Source organism: Hevea brasiliensis, chromosome 8, assembly GCF_030052815.1.
Source record: "Hevea brasiliensis isolate MT/VB/25A 57/8 chromosome 8, ASM3005281v1, whole genome shotgun sequence".
NCBI lineage: Eukaryota > Viridiplantae > Streptophyta > Magnoliopsida > Malpighiales > Euphorbiaceae > Hevea > Hevea brasiliensis.
In genome coordinates this window covers 12,448,106-12,465,195 of record NC_079500.1, presented here as the reverse complement: position 1 = coordinate 12,465,195, position 17,090 = coordinate 12,448,106, and the positions used below count along the sequence as shown (strand labels likewise).

Sequence of the window (17,090 nt, the reverse complement as noted above, 5' to 3'; positions counted from 1 at the left end):
TTTTTGTTCTTTGGTCTTAAATATTTCTTCAAGAAAAAATGACAATAGTCAATGTCATTCCACAGGAACCTGCCAAACCAGGTGTATTGCTCTTCGCGGCCAAGAAAAACTATGTTCGGAAATAAATGTTCACAAGACTATTTTTTTTTATATGTTGTTGTTCAATCAATGAAAATGAAGTCTCACCTAACAATGATACCAATATATGTTGACTCAAGCTGGACCTGATTTAATTATGATTTCTTTCATATTATTCCATGCCTATCTCCATTTCAAGAAACAGTAAGAGCTTGCTATGAAATATGATATCACTTCTAGATGTTCTTATTTTATTTGTCCCCCTTGTTTTCTGCCTCCTAATGATACTCAAGTTTCAACACTGCATGTAAGAACCTTTTCCGAATAGTGAAAACAATGGGTGATTATTTTATCAGTGAAAGCTGACCGTTTACTTCCCTGAAGAAGATGAAACTTCCTTGCAATTGACTCATATGGATTCTATATATATTGGAGTAACATGGTTTGTAGTCATTACAATAGTTCAAAAATCTTATGCATTAGTAATGAAGACAATTTCACAACTTTTTATTGTATTGCCTGTTATCTGTTTGATAGCAGGAGAATTTATTCTCAGTGGAAAGGCCCAAATGGTGGACCGCAATGGATCTGACAGAGAAGCTCTTCTCGACTTCAAAAAGGGTCTTGAAGATTATGAGGACCGGATCTCCTCGTGGAAAGGAAGCAATTGCTGTCAATGGTGGGGCATAGTATGCGATAAGAGCTCTGGAGCTGTTGTTACCGTTGATCTCCACAACCCATATCCATCAGGCTATGATGCCTCTGGCAGGTACGGACGTTGGAACTTGAGCGGAGAGATTAGACCTTCACTGACAAAACTCAAGTCCCTGAGATATCTGGACTTGAGCTTCAACACATTCAATGGCACAATTCCTGATTTCTTGTCCTCTTTGGAGAATTTGCAATATCTAAACCTATCAAATGCTGGGTTTAGTGGTGCGGTTCCTCCAAATCTTGGAAATGTCTCTAGGCTGCAATACCTTGATCTATCTTCCAGCTTTCCTGATTATTTATCTGTTAGTAACTTTGAATGGGTGACTGGTCTTGTCTCGTTGAAATATTTGGAAATGACTGAATCAAACCTTTCAATGGTAGGTTTAGGATGGATTGAGGCATTCAGTAAGCTCTCTCGTTTAACTGAGTTGCATTTGCCTTCTTGTGGTTTATCAACTTTCACTTCTACGCTTACTTTCGTTAACTTTACTTCACTTGCTGTCTTAGACCTACACGGTAACAAGTTCAATTCCATGTTACCTAGTTGGCTTGTGAATATTAGCAGCCTTGTATCAATCGATATCAGCTCTAGCAGTTTATACGGAAGAATTCCACTTGGCTTTGGAGAACTGATAAATTTGCAGTCATTGAAGCTTGAAAACAATTACAACCTCACGGCCAGCTGCTCCCAACTACTTAGTGGAAGCTGGGAAAGTATAGAAGTTCTTGATTTTGCACTCAATAATTTACATGGAAGACTTCCTGCTTCCCTTGGAAACATGACTTTTCTCACTTACCTCAATTTGTTTCACAATAATGTCAAGGGCAGGATTCCAAGCTCAATTGGAAAACTTTGTAATTTGCAATATATTAACTTGTCAGTTAATAATCTGACAGGAAGCTTACCTGAATTCCTTGAAGGAATAGAAAGCTGCCCCTCTAAAGGTCCATTTCCTAGTTTGCAGGACTTTGATTGCAGTGAGAACAAATTAACTGGTAACTTGCCAGATTGGTTGGGCCAGCTCACAAGTCTCGTGGAACTCAATTTGCAGTGGAACTCACTTCAAGGTCCCATTCCCGCTTCTTTAGGAAATTTGCAGCATCTATCCAAACTCAGGCTTGAAGCAAATAAACTAAATGGTACTCTGCCTGAAAGTTTAGGACAACTCTCTAATTTGTCCACCCTTGATGTTTCTATCAATGAATTGACAGGTATTATCTCAGAAGTTCATTTCTCAAGGCTAAGTAAATTGCAGTTATTGCTGTTGTCTGCAAATTCATTCATTTTAAATGTCAGTTCTGATTGGATCCCACCATTCCAGCTGCAGTATCTTGAAATAGGTTCGTGCCATCTTGGTCCTTTGTTTCCTGAGTGGCTTAGATCTCAAAAGGAGTTGAAATATCTACATTTCCCAAATGCCAGTGTTTCAGGTTCAATACCAGAATGGTTTTGGGAAATGTCAGGCAACCTATCCGTGTTGAACATTTCATTTAATCAGTTTGAAGGTCAGTTGCCAAATCCATTAAATATAGCTCCTTCTGCACTAGTTGATTTGAGTTCCAACCACTTCTATGGACCCATTCCCCTTCCAAGTGAAGGAATCAAGCTGCTAGATCTTTCTAATAACCAATTTTATGGTCCTATCCCTGACAACATTGGTAAAATCATGCCAAAGTTGGTCTTCCTCTCTCTTTCAAACAACCAAATCACTTCTGAAGTCCCAGACTCTATTGGAGAGATGAAATCACTTCAAGTCATTGATCTTTCGAGAAATAATTTGATGGGAGTCATTCCTCCAAGCATAGGGAATAGTTCTTTTCTCTCGGTTCTAGACCTTCAAAACAACAACTTTTTAGGTGAGATTCCAGCATCTTTAGGTCAGCTAAGTTTACTTCAAACGCTTCACTTAAGCAACAACAGATTCTCAGGAGAATTCCCATCATCTCTCCAGAATTTGTCTTGTCTAGAAACTCTAGACCTTGGGAACAACAGGTTTACAGGAAATATTCCACCTTGGATTGGACAGGCTTTCCCACATCTTAGAATACTTAGCCTGAGGTCAAACAACTTTTTTGGGGAAATTCCCTTATTGCTTTCAAATTTGAGTTCCCTGCAAGTTCTGGACCTCGCAGAAAACAAGTTGAACTGCACCATTCCTGCTAGCTTTGGAGATCTTAAGGCCATGGCTCGACAACAAACTGTAAACATCTATTTGTTCTATGGATCATACATGACACAGTACTACCAAGAAAACTTAGCTGTGAACATGTATGGCCAGCCTCTTGTATACACCAAGACTCTTTCCCTTATGACTAGCATAGACCTTTCAGGAAACAATTTATATGGAGAGCTCCCTGAAGAAATAACAAAATTGATCGGTTTGGTGGTTTTGAACTTGTCAAGAAATCATATCAGTGGCCGGATTCCCAATAGCATTTCAGAACTACGCCAATTGTTATCACTTGATCTCTCAGACAACAGCATCTCAGGTGGAATTCCTCCAAGCATGTCTTCAATGACATTTTTGGCGTATTTGGATGTATCAAACAACAACCTGTCAGGAATAATCCCTAATGCAAATCAGATGACAACTTTTAATGCATCATCCTTTTCTGGGAACCCGGGTCTATGCGGAAGTCCCCTTTCAGTAAAGTGTTCAAAGGATGGTTCAAATGGTGGAGGGACAGGTGATTCAGACGGCAGAGGGAATGCCCACTCTGACAATGATGATAGCTTTATTGATAAGTGGTTTTACTTGAGCAGTGGGCTGGGATATGCAGTAGGCTTATTGCTTCCTTTTTTAACTTTTGCAATCCGAACATCTTGGGGGGATATATACTTTGGTTTTGTGGATAGAATTGCAGCAAAATTTCAAGCTTGAATTCCTGTACAATCTGCACTAGTATTTTGCCACTCTTGCATGTAAACAGTTCCTAGATTATTGTAATGAAGTAAAAACTTTTGTTATGAGATAAAAATAGAGGCGCAGAGTTCTTTCTATTAAGCTTGTCATGTGCTTAAGAAGGCAGTACAATTCTTGAAGCTAATCACCTGAATATGTTTAATAAAATGAAGTTAGAAGTGGAGCAAAATTCTGTGGCTCTGATTGTAGGGCAAAATTCTGTGGCTCTGATTTTTTTTTTTTTTTTGAAGAACTGTGGCTCTGATTCTTATGTTGCGGGGGTGTTACGCATTTTGGGTTTGAAAGTCATTATCAAGCTTGAGGAATTCTAAAGCACAGTTTCATGGATTTGTGAGATTAAAACAGGGAAGAGAGATGATTAGACAAATGGGGAAGAGACAGAGATTGTGTGTATGTGTGTGTGAGAGAGAGAGAGAGAGAGAGAGAGAGAGGGAGAGAGAAACATGAAAGAGAGCGGCAAATGTAATAATAATAATAATAATAATAATAATAATAATAATAATAATAATTTCTCATTTAACTTGCTTATTAATGAAATGTACTGATAAAAATGAAGGTAAGAAAAGCATTAAAAAAAAAAAGAAAAATTTTAATTTATTTTACAGAATAAATGAATGAAGTAGCTAATAATATTAAATTATGCTATCACGTTCATGCTAGGGATGGCGGGTTGAATACTGAAAAATCAATTTATCTAAATTCAAACTTAATTAATATATTTATTATTTAAATTTATTTTAAATCTAATTAAAATTTATCATAAATTAAACTTGTTGAAATCTAATTATTATTATTAAAAAATATATAAATTCATTTAATTTAGTATATTTTAATTAATAATTTATATAAAAATATTTTTTATTAATAATTTATATTTTAAAATTTTAATAATTTTATAAAATATTTAAACTCTATTTACTTAAAATATAGTACATGAACATTTTTAAATATTATTATAAAAATGTGTATTTTATATTTCAGTATTTATCAATCAAACTGAACTCTAAAATTATTTATATTTTGAGTATTTATTACCTAAAATTATTTATATAAATAATTAATTAAATATAAAATATATATTTTTATAATAATATTTATAAATTTTTATATAAATTATTAATTAAATTATATAAAATTAAATAAGTTTAGTATATTTTAGATAATAATAATTGAATTTAAAATAATTTTAAATAATTAAAAATAAATTTTAAATACATTTAAAATATATTTTAATATTAAAAACATTAATTAAATTTGAGTTGAAATTGATGATTTTCCCATATTCCCTTTTTCATCCGGTTCACTTTTAAGCTATGCTCGTTCTCCTATATTAAAAAATTATTATAACTTAAATAATTTAAGTTGAATTTTATGTAAAATTAGAGATTGAAAGATAGTTGAAAAAAAGTAACTATTAAAATATTCTGAAAAGTTGTTAATCCTTTTAATTTTTTATATAACTTGGTAGACTATAATTTTTTTATAAAGTTAAAAAAAGAAAATTTAAAATGAAAATTATATATATATATATATATATTGAGAGATAAATATTTAAATTAACTAATAAAAGAAGATTATTGATCTGGAAAATATTATGTTAGTACAATGAATAATTAAAATATATATTTGAGATTAAATAATTAAATTTTAGTTTTAAATTAATTGAGATGATATATAGAAAATTTCTTTTGTTAATGTTAAATTAAAATAAATAAAAATAAAAAAGATTTTTTTTTTTTTTTTTTATCCTCCACCTCATCAAGAAGATTCTTCACCTAGATCTGGGAGGGATGCCCACTGACGGACTCTTACTTCTGGTAGACCGAGAGTCACAGACAACCACAAGATCAAATTATTTTTACTTGCAACTTTATCAGTCCAATCAATCATCAAACTATATCTCCTAGCGCTTTTGGCATTGCCACTCCATTTTTTCCACTCTACTGGCTCACAACTGAACGCCCTTTCTTCTCCTATTCCTCTTCCTGCCCAGGTAACTTTACAACCATCCCTTCAAACCCATAGTTCTTGAAAACTTCTCTCTATATTCATAATACTTTCTTGACTGTTTATTATGTTTATCTGTTACTGGGTTTCCTTTTCGTTTTCCTTTTCTTTTCTTATTGTGGGTATTTTGGTTTTTTCGTCTTTGGCCTTTGGCATCTTGTCCTCTGCCTTTTTTTCTTTGTTTCTAATGGATGTGTGTTGTGTTTGTTTTTGCTTTTTCTCTCTTTTGGGCTGATTTTGTTAGATTTGATTCAGTTTGATTGATTTTATGTTAGAGCAAGAGAAGATCTATAACTGTGGTAGAAATTTGAAATACTGTTAAGAATTTGTAGATGTTGTGACAATTGATTACAAGAGAGTTTACATCATTTATTTTACGCTATTACACTATCTGTTAAAACGCTCTGCTCTTTTTTGATAATTTCGCTTGTAAACTTGCTTGAATTTTCCTCTTTTCATTTTTCTTTGAAGCTAATATTTTTTTATTATATAATTGTATTTTATATCAGGTTTAATGCTATTACATGTCTTCTCTTATATTTGAAAGTTGATGTTTATCAGGTTCAGTTGCAGATATGGATTGTCCAGGTCCAAGTTTGTTTCCATTGCACCGCTGCAAAACTCTTCACCTGGTTGGTATCAAATTTGTTTTTCAAATAATCTACTGTGTCCATTGTGGATTTGAAGTTGCTACATATTTGGTCTGAAGGGCGTCCACGATTGCCTTCTTTCTTGGCTTTTGCTCGCAAAACAAGGCATTCTGGTCTTATAAAACCATGCATCCAGGTGAGGCATGCACAAGGGATGCACAATGTAGAGGGAGATAAGAACTACAAAGCTTGCTTGTCTCCCGAATATTTTGATGCACAACTTACTCAACTGGGTTGGCAGCAGGTAAGACAAAACCCATTAACATTTCCACATGCTAAACGTTTAAGGAAAAAAAAAATAATAGTGATGTTGTTAACATCTGTTCTGGAGATACACGGAGGTAATCTGATAATAATGCTTTTTTGCTTCCGTTATAGGTTGACAATTTGCGTAGGCATGTCCGCACATGTGGGCTTTCCAAGAGGATTGATTTGGTTATTGCATCTCCTTTGCTAAGGTGCTGAAGCCGGCATCTGGTGCTCCTGTTGATAGCATTTTTTTTGATAAATTTTAACATGTCAATCGTTAACAATGTGTTGTTTTCTGTTTGTTTTATGACTAGCAATAAATTCAACATTTTTTTCCATTGAAGTCTAGAAATTTTTTGTAGTGGATAGGAAGAAAGAGTCTTTTTGTTTTCAGTTATAAGAAAATGTTCATCTAGAAATTTGTTCTCTGCTGCATTTGAGATGCTTATATAGTTAATTGGTTTGGAAAGTTACATGCTTAATGACAAATGTCATTTGTTTGGTCAACTTGTTCTCACAGTCATGTTCTTAATTTTGTTGAGCTTCTAATGTTTAATGAGATTTATGAACATTTTCATGGTTGTATCCAACTAGAAAGGAATAAACACCTCTGGTTAATACTTGTATCCCTCCTAGAGGAATACACGATATTGATGCCATTGTTATTTAATGCAGACGCATGCACAAACAGCATTCTCAAAGAAACTTGTTGATCATTCTCTTGTAATTTATCTGTCTCTAAAATTTCAGCCATTTTGATGATAGAATGAAGTATCTGTACTGCACTGTTAGAGTTAGTTGTTTACAACTTTACATTGACTTCTTTTAGCTTATGAGTAGCCCTCATTAACTAATTTACTGCTTTTTTTCTGCTTGATTTATGTTTGCTTCTGATAGTTTCCTCAGTTTAATTATATCTCCAGAGTACATATGGTATCTTTGTATTTTTTTTTTTTATAATCATTCCAAACAGGGTCTCACAAACTTTGCTGGTTATTGGATTTTGCGGTCTCTTCTTGGTGTTGAAAATTCATTTTATTTTGTTTGACCAAAATTTCTGGAGTTCAAATACAGTACAGGCCTTTTGTTTTTCCTATCCCACTAAGAAAGAAGAGTTGACTACTGAGAATATTAATTATTGGCTGTGGTTTCAATAACCTCAGCAAACTAGTATCAACAGCTTTTTCATTTGAGTAGTTTAATTTTGCATTGTAAAAGTTCTTACATTCTTGGGTGGAGTTAAAATATTGGAGGTACTGTTTCTAGAGATAAGTTATTATCAAGAATCTGTTGCAAAAATAGACTATCTGCTATTTCCAAATTACATAGAGACAAATCTTATATTGGCTTAAGTGTAGGAATATAGGATTTTTTTGTCCTTTTAGAAAATTTGGTTGGTTCATATTGATTCTGTGCCCTGAAAAAACAAATGCTTTTGTAAGATGTTCTTTCCTAAAGCAATGATAACTGTGACTTCTAGGACATTGCAAACAGCTGTTGGAGTTTTTGGCGGTGACAGCTATACAGATAGGACTGATGCACTGCCACTGATGGTGGCAAATGCTGGAAACAGTGGTCGAGCTGCAATTTCAAGTCTCAATTCCCCACCTTTCATTGCTGTAGAACTATGTCGAGAACATTTTGTAAGTTTTCTATGATATTTGCTTTTGTTGAGATTTTATGCAATAGATCCTTCTAATTGAAATAATGTTTAAACAAATTGTTAATTGCTTCATAATTTAGTTCTGATTCATTATAAACTTTTCGATCATGCCAATGAAATGAGGAGGTTGCCTTCACATTTAAGTTTATCTAGAGCATCTGGAGGAAATAGTTAATGCTCTCATGTAGAAAATTTGGATGATGACAAATGCTGGTACTTTTACCCTTTTGGTATAAAATGAACTTTTTTGAGCTTCTATATAACTTGGTTCATGATGGTTCTCACTTTTCTGGAGGAAAATGGGTAATATATTGGTAACATTATTCTTGCATTTGAAGTCCATAAATGGAGCCTTACGCTTTCTCTTATAAGTCATATTGATCTGCAGGGTGTGCATCCTTGTGACAAGAGGCGAAACGTCAGTGACTATCAATTTCTTTTCCCTGCAATTGATTTTTCATTGGCAAGTACCTGGATACTTAAGATAAAGTGAACAAGTAACCATTATAAGCTTCTCTATATGCTGTTATCTTTCAGTAGCTTTTCTAGGTCAGATTAAATTCTGGTTATTGTCTAGTTGTCCTGTTCAATAACCTTTTGATGCTCTTTTTCAGATAGAAACTGATGAAGATGTACTGTGGAAGGCCAATGTGAGAGAGACAACTGAAGAACTTACTGCCAGGGGATTAAAGTTCATGAACTGGTAAATATTTGCTGGTTATTGATTGAGCTCTTCTTTTTCTTTTTTTTTTTTTCTCTAGAATCTCATAACTCTGGAAACAGTGTGTTCTTTAGAATGTAACTGCAAAAACTGTGAATCTTCTAGGCTTATACCAACCTTCTTGCATTTGGCCATCCAAAATTTTGAAACACTGAATGATCTGGGTTACACATGATGCTAGTAGCTTTGAGAGCCTTTTTTTTATCAACTAATCAATGCATGTCAATAAAATTAACTAAGTACCTTCTGAACTAAAAAGGTTATTCTAATTGTCTCATCCTCATTTTGACTGTTATATTTAATTTTCTTTCCTTATATATTCTATTTAACTTTCAAATTAACCTGCCCTTTCAAGATCTCATCATTCACAAGAATAAAATATAGCAATTTTTCCCAAAGATAAGACTTGTATTTAACATCATGTATATATTTTCAGCAGCGAGCATATGCATCACAATTTGTGGCCAATTTTAGATATAATTTCTTCCATATTGCAGTCCAATTTCTACAGTAAATTTTGTGATTGGTAAAGTGGGGCATATATGTTCCTATATGTATAATTTGATGTAAATTTGTGCTGCATGTTGCACCTTGGACCTCAACAATTCACTTTGCAGGTTGTGGACAAGGAAAGAGAAAGAGATAGCAATAGTTACCCACAGTGGGTTCTTGTTTCATACCTTGAATGCATTTGGAAATGACTGTAACCCATTGGTGAAAAAAGAAATATGCAATCGGTAAGTGTCCACGATGCCTGTTACCTTAAAGATATAAATTGGCGTTCTTTATGCATCAATTGTTAGCTTAGTAGATTGTTTGTGCAGGCTTCTGAGTTTCTGTCGGATTCTGCAATTTTGTTCTTTGGATTTATTGACTACAACTTATTCACTTTTCCTTTTCATTATTTTTCAACAAAAGTGGAGTGGTAATGTTCCTTTTCTGTTCAAATCTGCGCTGAAAAGGGGGGAAAAAGAGATGTTGGAACCTTTTTTGTCAACAAAATTCAAGCTGAAAGCTCATGCTTGCCCTACCACTTACATAAATGATTGCAGCTTTGGTCCTTTATTCTTATGCTTTTTGCTTTTGTGTTGTGGCTTATAAAGGTAAAATCCTTGTATTATGGCTGCATATTTGTTTTTTGTCTGTTTTTTGTTTTTGCAATGCATCCTGTTGTTCTGATGTGATATCCAGTGGTCCAGAGGTAGGCTCTGCTGTTTTCTTTAGATTTTTACTGCACATGGTAAATTCAACCATGTTTTTGTTCTACCCATCCTAAAACCAGAAATGACTTGTTGCATGCACTTGCAGCTTTACAAATTGTGAGCTTCGATCCATGGTCATTGTTGACAGAAGGTGAGTTTGTAATCTTCAATAAAGAAGCATTCCTGTTGTCTAGTTCAGGAATTTTACAATTTGCAACTCTTTCTTCAGTATGACTGGATCAGATCCTGCAACAACTAACTATACTGGAAAGATTCCTCGAGGGCTGGATCTTCCAAGTGATGCTCTGGAGGAGGCTAAACCCAAAACAAATTCAGTCATCTAAGCACTAAAGGCATCGAAATTGAGTTGAGCGTTCATAATTGAGTATTGGCATTCTTGGAAAACAATGGCTTCCATACTCTTGAAATATTTATTTCTGTTGCCCAGAGCTACGATGCACTCTAATTACAACAGATATAGGCTGCTTATTTGAAATGAAAACTGGGATGAGTTCTTGCTTGAGATGGTACCATGATATTCAATCATATTTAAGTTTTTGCATTTTTTTCATTCAATGAGTTAAACAACAGGGATTGATGTTCCCTTTTTAATACCTCTACCCTCCCCAATCTCATCAAGATTCAAACCTGAGAACTACCTCCTCCCTCCCCATTCTTCGTTCCACAGAAAGGTTTCATATGTGCATGATTGAGGCTTGAAAGGAACACAAGCTTCAAGTTTAATCAACCTAGCATAGAAAGCATCTATATTTTTAAGAACGGCTGTTTTGATCTCATGTCAGCTGGATAAGTGGATAAGAAATAAGTGCCTAACTGTTACCTAGTGAGTCTCCAATCTCAAATGGCTATCTGCAGCCCAATTGTAGTGGAAAGAAGTGTTATTAGTCTACGTTATCCATCTTTTTATAATAATAGTTAATGATGAATAGACAAGTGAACGAGTGATGGACGCAGAAAAAAGAACTCTATCTTTTGGTGATAAATAAGAGAGAAAAATAAGAGAAAAAAATTGAAAAATAAATAATATGAACTTATGCTGGTGGATGAAAATTATTTTTTTAGTAAATTATTATTTAGTATATATATTTTTTAATATTATTAATTATTTTATCTCTCTATTTTAAAAAAATAAATTAAATACTCCCTTAATCGGGATTTACTCAGTTATAATTTTTTTTCTACTAAAAGCAAGTCGGCATAATCCTTTTTAATAATTAAAATTTTATAAAAATTTAATTTAATTAATTTCTTTTTAATTAATTTTGCATATTTAGAATGAAAGATGAACTCTTTTTAATTAAAAAAATTATTTTAATAAAAATATAAATAAAAATAATTGTGAGAATTTAATTAAATTTTTTTTACAAATATTTATTTCAAACTATATAAAAAAATAATAAAAATATAAATAAAATTAACTCTTTTTAATTTAAAAAAATTATTTTAGTATAAATATAAGAATAATTGTATGAGAATCTAATTGAATTTTTTTCTTACAAATAATTTAATTTTTTTTTTGGTAGATCAAATAATTTATTTCAAACTATATAAAAAAATGATTTATAAAATCAAAAAATAATCTGACTTATTGAAAAATTAATTTATTTTGATTAACTTAATTGGTTTAAACTGTGACTTAAAAATTAAATAATTAAAAAAAAATTAAAATTAATATTTTAACTTAAAACAAATCAAAATTTTGTGAGACACTAATTTGTTTGAATTGGTCACTCACAATATCAATTGGTTTTGTGATTAGATTGAATATAGAAGACACGGCATGCCATTGGAGGGAGAGCTCAAAGCAGAGGAAAATTACATAAATATTGGACCACTCCAAGAGCCCTCATCCACTCATTCATAAACCAATTGCTAGTACAAATAACATGAAAAAATATAAATTATTTACATAGAGAAATGAAAAAATTTGTGAAAAATCAAATAATTATATAATATTTATCTGATGTAACATATTGGGATTATTTGGTTACTATATTTACAGAAACAATAATAATAAATGGTCCATACCTACTCTGTTTATTTTATTAAAAATAATTTATATATAAAAAAATATTTTTATCATTTATTTATAATATTAATTAATAGTATGTATTTAATATATATATATATATATATAATAAGATTATTAAAATTTAAAAAATATAAAATAACTTTTTATTAAAAAAATAATTTATTTTAAAAAAATAATTTTATTTTTCTTTTAACAAAAAAAATATTTTTTATTGATAAAAAAAATCAGATTTATTAACAATGACAAACTAAAAATAAGCATAGAAAAAAAATTAAAAAGTATTTAACTTAATTTATAAAAATTAATTTATAAATATTTAAAATTTTAAGCAGATATATATTTGATTAAAATATTTATTAGTGACTAATAAACCATTGATATATTTTATAAAAAATAATTTATAAATATATTTATTATTAAATAATAAAAAAATTAAATAATATTTATAATAAAATTTTAAAATTAATTAAAAATAATATAATAAAATATTTAATCTAATAATTATAAACATCAAAATAAAAAAGTGGAGCCTTCTCAATTTATTATTTTTAATTTATAAATTAAATTTAAAAATTATTATAAATAAATAGATTAATTTATTTGTAAAAATTTATAAAATAATTAAATTAATTTATAAATTATGATAAATGTGAACGCAGACTCGATGAGATCACCAATGAAGCCCATTGAAAAGTGGGCCCAAAACTTTTGAGATCTACGATCTAGTGGTTTGAATTAGTATACATGGATATGAATTGACTGGGCAATAGCATGTTTTCTGCCGAATATCATCACGGAGAATAGTGTCCAAGGTGGACCATTGGATCATTTCTTAGAAAAAGTCCAAATTTTGAGTGTAATAAATTGGCAAGTAGGCTCATCAATCATGTTCTTCCAATCTTAATTTTTTACAGCCTTTCAAAGCACGTCTTAGGTTTCCTGTTGGCGTTAACCTTATTTTTCACTCATGATCGCACATGACACAGACACCAACTCATCATTAGATTTGCTTTTTTTTTTTTTTAATAAATAAGAATAAAATACACCTCTCCATAAAATTATAATAATTTTATTAAAATATATTACTCATATAAATCACACGTAAATTCTATAACTAATATAAGAATTTGAAAGCTCAATCTAATTAGGAGAGTTATGCAAGTTAGGCCACATCACACACATTGACTCACCCCTTAGATTAAGGGAGAGCGATTTTCGATTTAAATCAAAAAATCAAATCGAATCGATTAATTCGGTTCAATCGATTTGATTTTAAAATTTAATCGGTTCGGTTCAGTTTATAATTTTGATAATTTAATATTAATCGGTTCGGTTCGGTTATTTTCATAAAAAAATCAAAAAAATCGAACCGAACCGAACCGAACCGAACCGAAATTATTAATATATATAGGAAATCAAAAAAAATTGAACCAAATTGAATCAAACCGAATCGAACCGAACCGAAATCAAAGAAAACCGAACCGAACCTTAAGATTTTTTAGTTTTGATTTCTAATTTTTTTTGTTTTTATGTTTTTATTATTTAGATTTAATGTTAAAAATATGAAATTTTATAAATTTCAGTTTGATCGGTTTAAAATCAAACCAAACCGATATTTATCAGTTCGATTCGATTTTCTCTTATCAATCAGTTCAGTTCGATTTTTTTAAATTTTTTATTTTTAATTTTTGATTTTATCGGTTCGGTTCGGTTCGAAACCGAACCGACCGTTTGCACACTCCTACCTTACATAGATATACACGTATGGTTCTAAAATATGACATACTCTTTAATAAAATTATGACAATTTTAACGAGACATTCTAATTCATATAAACTACACATGCGCATGTTCAACTGCTGATGTGGGAGCAAAGGCTCCATTATACTTGAATTTGCAAAGGCTAAGATTACATTTGCAACAGTGTTAAAAAGATGCTTCTCCCACCCACCAACCCATTCCTATGTAAGAGTCTGCTTTTGTTATTTTTTTTATCATTTTTTTTATTTGAAAATTTAATAAGTAAAAATTTTTAATTTTTTAATAAAATTAATAAACAATTAATAATAAAATTAAAATATATAATTTTGAATTTATAGATTGAAAAATAAATATTGAATAATTTAATCAGTAGGTAAAAAAAGTTTGGATGGAGACATGAGATGAGAAATTGATAATGCATTTATATGAAAAAATCCAGAGCACCATAGTCAATGGACCTCATTAAATATAATGTGCCATATACCATGCACAGTCTTCACGGCACTTATTTTTTTTTTTCCCTGGAAACTGCTTTCCTGGTGATGGGAATGGGACTGTATTAATTTTATATAAGGAGGGTGGACATCGAGGGAAAACAAATAGGTAGATGTAAGAGGGTATATAAGTAGGGTTATATTTGTTTGGGGTAAATAAATAATTTTTTCATGTATAAATTAAAATAAATTAAAAACTAATTTTCAATTGCTTAATTAGATGAACATTTGATACAAATAAAAATGTATAAAAATTGACCCACCCCTAGAATAGATTGAACTAATAAAAATTGACCATATGCACAATTAGACTTTTCTATGGACTATGCATGACATCCTAAATTGAAGAAAAATATCTACATAACTAACTAGTTATTATTATTATTTTTTTTTTTTAAAGAGAGAGTGAGAAGTAGAGACTTGAACATGTCACCTACCAAATGAGTGAAATGATTTTAATCATCAGATTAAATCATGTTGGATATATAAATAATTAAGAGAGTATTTGATTTAATTTATAAATACTTATAAATTAATTTGAGTTTATAAGTCAATTTAAACTTATAAATATTTAAAATTTTAAAATTTAAATTTATAAATATTTAAAATTTTAAATAATTATGTGTTATTTAAAATACTTATAAGTAATGTAATTGATGTGTTTGAAAAAAAATAGCTTATAAACATATTTATTATTAAAATAATTAAAAATAATATTAAATAAGATATTTATTAAATTTTAAAAATTAAATAAGAATAATATTATAAAATATTTGATTAAATTAATTTATAAGTATAAGACTTATAAGCATCAAAATGAAAAATTGATTCCCTAATTTATTTATTTATTATTTTATAAAGCTAAAAAATATTATAAACAAACATATAAAATTATTTCTAGATATTATAAATTAATTTGATCAGTTTATAAGTTAGGATAAAAATCATCTAGGTAATTATTAAAATTTAATGAAGTTATATCCAGCTTTATATGGTATTATTTTTTAATGTTTATTTATAATTAAATTTAATATTAAAAATTTATATATTTTAGAATTATTGTATAGCCACTAATATTTCATAATTCAAAGAAAATTGAAGCATCTCAATTTTTATCCAAAATTATATATTGTTTAACGGAGGCTAAGTTTTTGTTAGATTTTTCATTAAATTAAGCATTTACATATATAAAATCAATTGTACCATAAAAAATATGAACGAAAGCTCAAGTATGCTTATGTAGTTGTTTATAATGTTCAAATAAGTTAATTATTAATTTTTAAATTAAATTACTCTAAATTTATTAATTAAATTATTTAAATAGGACCAATTTTATAAAAAGTTAAAAATTAATTTTTTATTTTTATAAGAAAATATTAATTTTTAAAATTTAAATGCTGAAAATTATTTATCATTTTTAATTAAAATAGATATTTGAAAAAAAAAAAAAAGAACAATTTATATTAGAAGAAAGAGATGTAGCCAAGCTAGCTAGCTAGCTAGTTGTGGCTGTATTTATGGTAATTTCAGTTAACATTCCAACTGTTGCTGCTCTTCTAATACATATTTTACACTTCCCTATGATCTTCATCACCTACAACTCTCTTGTGCTTGCCCACCTTTTTTCTTTTAAAATGGCAAAAGCTTCTCAAAACTCTCACTTTGCTGTATTTTGCAGCTATTTGCATTTGCAGCATCTAACTTCATCAGGAAATATTTTTTAATTTTCCTTTTTATTTATATATCTTGAATTATAATTTACTTTCTTTTCTAAATTAATAATTTATTTATTTATTTATTTATTAAAAAAAATTAAATAAACAGTTAAACTTTTAATAGAGATCAAATAAGTTTAAAATTAAGTTTCAAGCTAAATAAGTGTAAGTACTTTCTAACAAAACCAAATAAGTTTACATCTAATAAAATATTTATTTTTTAATAATAAAATATTATTTTTATTAATTTTAAATATTAAAAATTATTTATTTGTTTTAATTAAAATAAAAAATTTTTAAATAAATTGAAAAACATGGTAAATAAATTGTGTAATATGAAAATAGTATTTTTATTATTTATCATTTAAAAATAAAAAAAAATACAATTTTATTATTAGAAAAATAATGTTTTATTAAATATATACTTATTTAGTCTTAATTAAAAAGTACACAAACTTATTTGACCCAAAACTTGATTTTGGACTTATCTTGCTATTGATTGAAAGTAAAAGAGTTCATATTTTTTTTTTTCAATTTATTAATATGCCTCTACTTTATACACATTGAAAAAAAAAATATTAATTTCAAAAATAATTTAGTAACATAAATTGTTTATTTTTTAATTAAGCCATATGAGTGAAAGATATGTTAGGAAAGATTAAATAAAATTTATTACTTCTCTAATTGCATTTAATATATTATATTATATTTTATGCTTTCACTTTTATTTATCGTCCAAGATTTTTACATGGTGATTATTAAAGTAATTAAATTACTTAAAAATTATATATATTCTTTAACTTGACTATATTACTATATCTCTCCTAATTAAAAGAGATATGGAAGTGATAAGATGTGT

General features: G+C 29.2%; 2 protein-coding genes across 6 annotated transcripts; both read left to right on the top strand.

The window, feature by feature from the left end:
- The first annotated feature begins 231 nt into the window (after positions 1–231).
- Positions 232–3,859, top strand: LOC110652239 (receptor-like protein EIX1). 2 transcript variants are annotated; one of them, XM_058151303.1, is made up of 2 exons: positions 232–520; positions 619–3,859. In XM_058151303.1, the coding sequence occupies exon 2, from the start codon at positions 648–650 to the stop codon at positions 3,672–3,674; it is 3,027 nt and encodes a 1,008-aa protein (XP_058007286.1). In that variant the 5' UTR covers positions 232–520; positions 619–647; the 3' UTR covers positions 3,675–3,859. The 2 variants fall into 2 exon arrangements, with proteins under 2 accessions (XP_058007286.1, XP_021663489.2); XM_021807797.2 differs by lacking the exon at positions 232–520 and having other exon boundaries at positions 527–3,859.
- Positions 3,860–5,493: 1,634 nt separating this feature from the next.
- Positions 5,494–10,731, top strand: LOC110652238 (phosphoglycerate mutase-like protein 1). 4 transcript variants are annotated; one of them, XM_058151301.1, is made up of 11 exons: positions 5,494–5,709; positions 6,285–6,355; positions 6,510–6,617; positions 6,752–6,831; positions 8,103–8,265; positions 8,674–8,748; positions 8,900–8,988; positions 9,624–9,743; positions 9,831–10,109; positions 10,315–10,359; positions 10,438–10,535. In XM_058151301.1, exons 2-9 carry the CDS (start codon positions 6,299–6,301, stop codon positions 10,105–10,107), a joined length of 969 nt encoding a protein of 322 aa, XP_058007284.1. In that variant the 5' UTR covers positions 5,494–5,709; positions 6,285–6,298; the 3' UTR covers positions 10,108–10,109; positions 10,315–10,359; positions 10,438–10,535. The 4 variants fall into 4 exon arrangements, 3 of the variants coding, with proteins under 3 accessions (XP_058007284.1, XP_058007285.1, XP_021663488.2); XR_009150588.1 differs by having other exon boundaries at positions 5,495–5,709; positions 6,433–6,617; positions 9,831–10,359; positions 10,438–10,550; XM_021807796.2 differs by lacking the exon at positions 9,831–10,109 and having other exon boundaries at positions 5,498–5,709; positions 10,438–10,731.
- Positions 10,732–17,090: the final 6,359 nt, after the last annotated feature.